Source organism: Musa acuminata, chromosome BXJ3-8 (assembly GCF_036884655.1).
Source record: "Musa acuminata AAA Group cultivar baxijiao chromosome BXJ3-8, Cavendish_Baxijiao_AAA, whole genome shotgun sequence".
NCBI lineage: Eukaryota > Viridiplantae > Streptophyta > Magnoliopsida > Zingiberales > Musaceae > Musa > Musa acuminata.
In genome coordinates, this window is record NC_088356.1 from 36,403,131 (window position 1) to 36,408,269 (window position 5,139).

At 54.6% G+C, this 5,139-nt stretch overlaps 1 protein-coding gene across 1 annotated transcript; it reads right to left on the bottom strand.

Moving 5' to 3' along the window:
- Nucleotides 1-464: 464 nt before the first annotated feature.
- On the bottom strand, nt 465-2,919 carry LOC103994905 (DELLA protein SLR1). The gene has a single exon (XM_009415367.3). It carries the CDS (start codon nt 2,569-2,571, stop codon nt 751-753), a length of 1,821 nt encoding a protein of 606 aa, XP_009413642.2. The 5' UTR covers nt 2,572-2,919; the 3' UTR covers nt 465-750.
- Between the last annotated feature and the right edge of the window lie 2,220 nt (nt 2,920-5,139).

The following is a 5,139-nucleotide window of genomic DNA, read 5'->3' on the forward strand; positions in this document are numbered from 1 at the left end:
CTCGGAAACAGGCCTCGATTCTTGGAATGCGAGGTCACCAAAGTTGGCTTTGGAGCGTAACACCAACATCAAGACAACAATTCAGCTTTTTCCTGAACCCACTTGTTCACCACCGCCAATGCTCTGCAACTGAATGATTTCAGCAGATAAGCACCTTTTGATCCCTCCCAATTCTTAATCCTCACTTATTTTACTAACCTAGAGCTTCCTGTCTTCGTCTTTTTCTGTTTCAACGATGATTTAATCCTCAAGCCATCATGGATCGCCGTCGATTTGACGCCGCATCTTGAGCCTGGGTGGGCTGTCACCCTCGCGCTTCCCCCCTGAGTGCTGGTGGGGCCCAAATGTCCCCTCCGCAAACAGGGGGCCCACTGCCGCTCTATCATATCTCTCATCACACCCACCGCTTCCCCCACTATCCTTCCATTTAAGCCTCTTCATCCCACCTTGTTGACAGCCATATGTACTATAAGGAACTGGTCGTCTACACTATTATACCAGACTAGAAGAGTTGATGGTTCATAGGTAGGCATGATAGATGTACACAAGAGTTAAACAGGAAAACAAAATTAAAGAACGGGCCCGCGCTGCGACCCTCGAGCTATGGCCAAGCTAGTAACTGCGGTCTATTGTACCGCACAGGGATGGGCCCCTCCGAAAAGAGATGCGTTGGCGATGCCAGCAGAGAGAGTAGACGTCATCGGACGGCTGAGCTGCATCTTCTGTGATAGAGTCGGCGGTTGAGGGTCATCAGCAGGCGGCGGAGGCGATGCGCCAGGCGGAGGTGGTGATGAGGGGGCGAGTGTGCCAGCCGAGGGTGAGGGAGCCGTCCTTCTCCTCAACCCGGTAGCCGTCGCCACCGGCGAAGAGGGCGAGAAGCATACTCGCCTGCTTGAAGGCGTTGGAGCCGATCGGGACGGGCTCGAAGCCGGCGCGGCCCATCCGTACCCGCCACTGGGCCAGCGCCTCGTGCCTCTCCGTCCGATCCGCCCCCTCGCAGGCCACCACGTTGCAGATCTGCCGACCCAGGTACACCTCCGACATCGCCTGGTCCCGCCGCACGCCGCCACCGGCCGCGTCCGGCGCCGCCGAGACCCCGCCCTCCAGCGAGTCGAACATGGTCGAGTAGTAGTGCAGCGCCTCCGTGAAGCGCTCTAGGAACGTCTCTCCGTTGTGGTTCGCCTCCTGCTCCACCACAGTCACGATCCGCGGCCGCATCGCCCGGATCGTCCCCAGCACCTTCTCGAGTGCCCCTTGACGCGCCAGCAGCCGGTGCAACTCAAACACCGAGTTCACTGCCACCGCCTCCGGCTCCTCCTCGCCATCTCTGTCGCTGGCGACCGGGCCGAGCAGCATGTAGGGCTCCAGGTCCGCGAGGCTGGCGGCCACGAAGCCGCGGTAGCGGAAGTCGACGCGGATGGTATCGGCGAACTGGGCGAGCTTCCATCCCACCTCCTGCAAGGCGTCCGAGTGGTCGGGTTGGGGCGGTCCTATGCCGGTGAGGCGGAACGAGGGCGGGCCGCCGGGGCGGAGGGCGAGGGCCTGGAGGAGGGCCGGCCACTGCAGTCCCTCCCGCATCCCGAAGTCGACTACGTGGACGCGGCGGCATCCGGCGAACGCCTCGAGGATCGCCTGGTTGGCGGTGAAGTGGGCGAACTTGAGGTTGGGGCAACTCTCGTAGAAGTGTTGGTGGAGCATGTCGTCGAAGGCCGGGAAGTCGAGGGTAGATCGGCTCAAGTTCCGGGCGGGCTGCGGCCGGTAGATGCGGCGTGCGAGGGCCTCGGCGAAGTATCCTGCGACCTTGCGCATCGCGCCTCCCTGCGACGTAGCCAGCACCGTGATCTGCTTCACCAGGGCGTCGGCTGCCTTCAGGTTGTCCTGCTGCACCGCCTCTGCGCACGCCATCAAGGCATGGACGAGGCGGATCCCGGACTCCTGCGTGTCAACCACCACCACCGGCAGCACCGCCGGTGATGTCGCCGCATCCGTTGTCGACGACGACGAGGGAGGAGAGCTGCAGAGCTTCATCCTCTTCCGATCTCTCGAGGACGGGGAGACCTCGTACTGGGTGTCGGACCCATACACGATACGGCCTGCGACAGCGGGAGCGTGAAGTGGCTCGAGGTGGTAGGCGTCGGCCGGGCAGCGGGGGCCGGAGGGGACGTCCACGGTGGTGATGGTGGAATTTTGCTCTGTTCCGTCAGGGGGAAGATTGAAGTGGTGTTGGAGGGGAGCGGGGGACAGCGGAGGCGGGGGGAGAGGGAGAGAAGGGGCATTGAACTCGGAGAGGATGGTATCGACCCAGGTGGATACGTCGGAGGGGTTATAGTGGACGGCGTCGGAGGCGAGGTGGGAGAGGAGGGCATCGTCGTTGGCTGCGACGCTGCTTCCCATGGCCATCTCCAGCTGCTCCAGCTTCTGCGCGACGTCGGCCATCTCCGTCGACCGTATCTTGTACCCCAGCGCCGCCAGCAGCTCATCAACACCACCATCGTCGGCGTCCATCCTCGCCTTCCCCTTCTCGTCCTCCGTCTCCGCCGCCTCGACGGTCTCTTGACGTTCTCGTTTCATGTTCTTTTTGACCTTTTCTTCAAGTAGCGATCGAAGTGATCGATCCGTTTCTTATTCTCCTGCGACAGGGAGCGGACGCCAGCACTAGCCGCGAGTGAAGAAGAAGAGAAGGGCGATTCGAAGGCGTCTATAGGAGTGGAGCAGGAAGAGAGAAGACGTGGGAATAAGTTGGCACAGGTTAATGGAAGGTGGGGAGTGTGTAATAAGGTGGAACAAATTAATCAGGAGGCAGCAACTGGCTCCGTTCTCTCTCACTGAACCGCGATTCCACCTGCTTTCCTCATCATCCGCCACTTAAATTACCATAATTTTTCATAATTCTTGTAAATAAAAAATAAAATAAAAGCGAGCTAAAGGAAGATAATGGAGCCGTACCGCCACTACCGCCTGATAATAGAAGTGGCTGCTATAGCACGCAGAGGCCAAGCCAAGTGCCAGTGTTACACGTGGACCCTGACGACTGGCCGGATAGTCTGATTTCCCAGCACGACTTTTGACGTCCATCCGCAGTGGAGATCTACCCAAGAAGATGATTAAGGTGAGTCCCATTCCGTCTTTTACAGCATAAATTTATATTCTCAGAAAATATATGAGACCAAATTACGTGAGAAAAAGGCCAATGTGTTCTTTGCTTTATGCTTTATAGGTGAGCAGCAGTGTATGAGCAATGGCAGGAACACCGCAGCATGGCAGGTCCAGACTACACAGCAGAGCCGAAATGGGGGGGACGAAGAGAGACGGGATGGCGTAGGTGAGGGGCCGGCACTGCCTCCCACACACACGAGGGAGAGGGCCAGCTGTCACCGTCAAGCTGAGTTGCGTCGTGGGTCCCTTGTCGACCTCCACCTCCACCACCCACCGGGGCCCGCTCCCACGCTACGGCAGTGGTGGATGCGGGCTCCCGGTTCACGGGGTGCGACGCCGTTAAGTCCTCCTGCGAATCCCCGTCGCGCCTGGTGGGCCGCGGTGACGGCATCCGTAACGGCCTCGACGGAGCAGACCACCTCGCTGTCGGCAACCTTTTCTTCCCGTCGCCTTCGAATCCATCGTCGTCGTCGTCATCATCGCCCGTTTGTTTCTTTATTCTCTCCGACGGTGATGAGCTGATCGCGAGGTATTCTTCTTTTCCCTCAACTTTCCACTTACGGTGCTGCGAGGCATCGGATTGGCCCTCTGCCTTATCCTCCCTCTCCATTCCCGATGCCTCCGGGTTTGTGACGTCGTCCCGCCCCAAACGAAAGCTACGGCATATGCCACGTGTCGAGATTCCTTAGGACGTGGGCCCACCCCCTCCATAGGTCGTCACTCTAAAAGAAAAGAGGATAATACTCTTCGTACCAGCGGACGCCAATACCCGAAGGATACCAACTCTTGGTTGGAGGTCCCCAGTGGGTCCCGGATGAACTGGCTGATAGGAGCTTTGGATGGGCTTCCGTTTACCCTGTGCGATTAACGTAGACTAATTGTCGATTCAATCGACGGGAACGGTCGCAGGGGAAACGCGAACTGTAATGAGGGCCCAAAGGAAACGGAGTTGTCTTTGCGGAAACGGGGTTCCAGGTGACAAAATAATGGAACAGAGGCCGAGGATAACGGAAATACGATGTGTGATGATGATACAGATGTGTTATAACAATAATGGTGATGTTGAGTCAGCGATAAGATATATAATTGAGTTACCATCCCATGAAGTAACCCGCTTAATGACGCATCTGGTTTGGGTTAGTTAACGAGAGATAGATTATACTTGATATTTTATTTGGTTTGATTCCTTAAACACTATGGAAAGATGGAATCAGATCGGTCAATGAATTAAGACAAGTCAAAACAAAGCATGGGTTGATTAGAATACTAATCACTTATTTTGTTTAACATGAAATACTCAACCTGAAAAATAAAGGTGGGCTAAATCCCTAATGATAGGCATAATTTTGTCTCATGCTAATTCATCAACCATAGAAGTAGACACTTAAGCAGGGTTTTAAGTCGTCAGCTTCAAAATGGTACCACAGTGCGTCTTAATGTGTCTTAAATTAATAACTGATAATAATCATCATATTTTATCAAGATTAAAATGATTATATGGTTAATATGATCTTATCTTAGGTCAATCGATAAAAAGGCATAGGGAACAAACATAAAAAGGAATCTAACAGTTCACATTGAGGGGGGCTCTTTATACACTAATTCAGTCATACAGTTTACACTACTGAGTTTTTTACTTCGCTAACTTAAGTATCGGAGAGATTATTTTGGACAACCCTCGACATCGACTTGTCATGAAGAATTGTTTAACATCCAAAGACACATGGATAACTTAGCCCTTTAGGAGAAACCTTGCTACCAGGAAGATTCTAATCCGCCTACTCGATCATCCCGAATCATGTTCTCATCAACAGAATGACTTTTGATCGGGCAGTCCATGTGGTCTCACCTCATCAAGTCTCCCACGTTAGTTAGAAAGAGATACTTGGATAAGCCCAGACCTTTGGTAGTGGACTAATCGGGTTGACTCATCAGTCAACGATACTCATGACACCATCATTTTAGCGTTAGGAGCGCCGAACA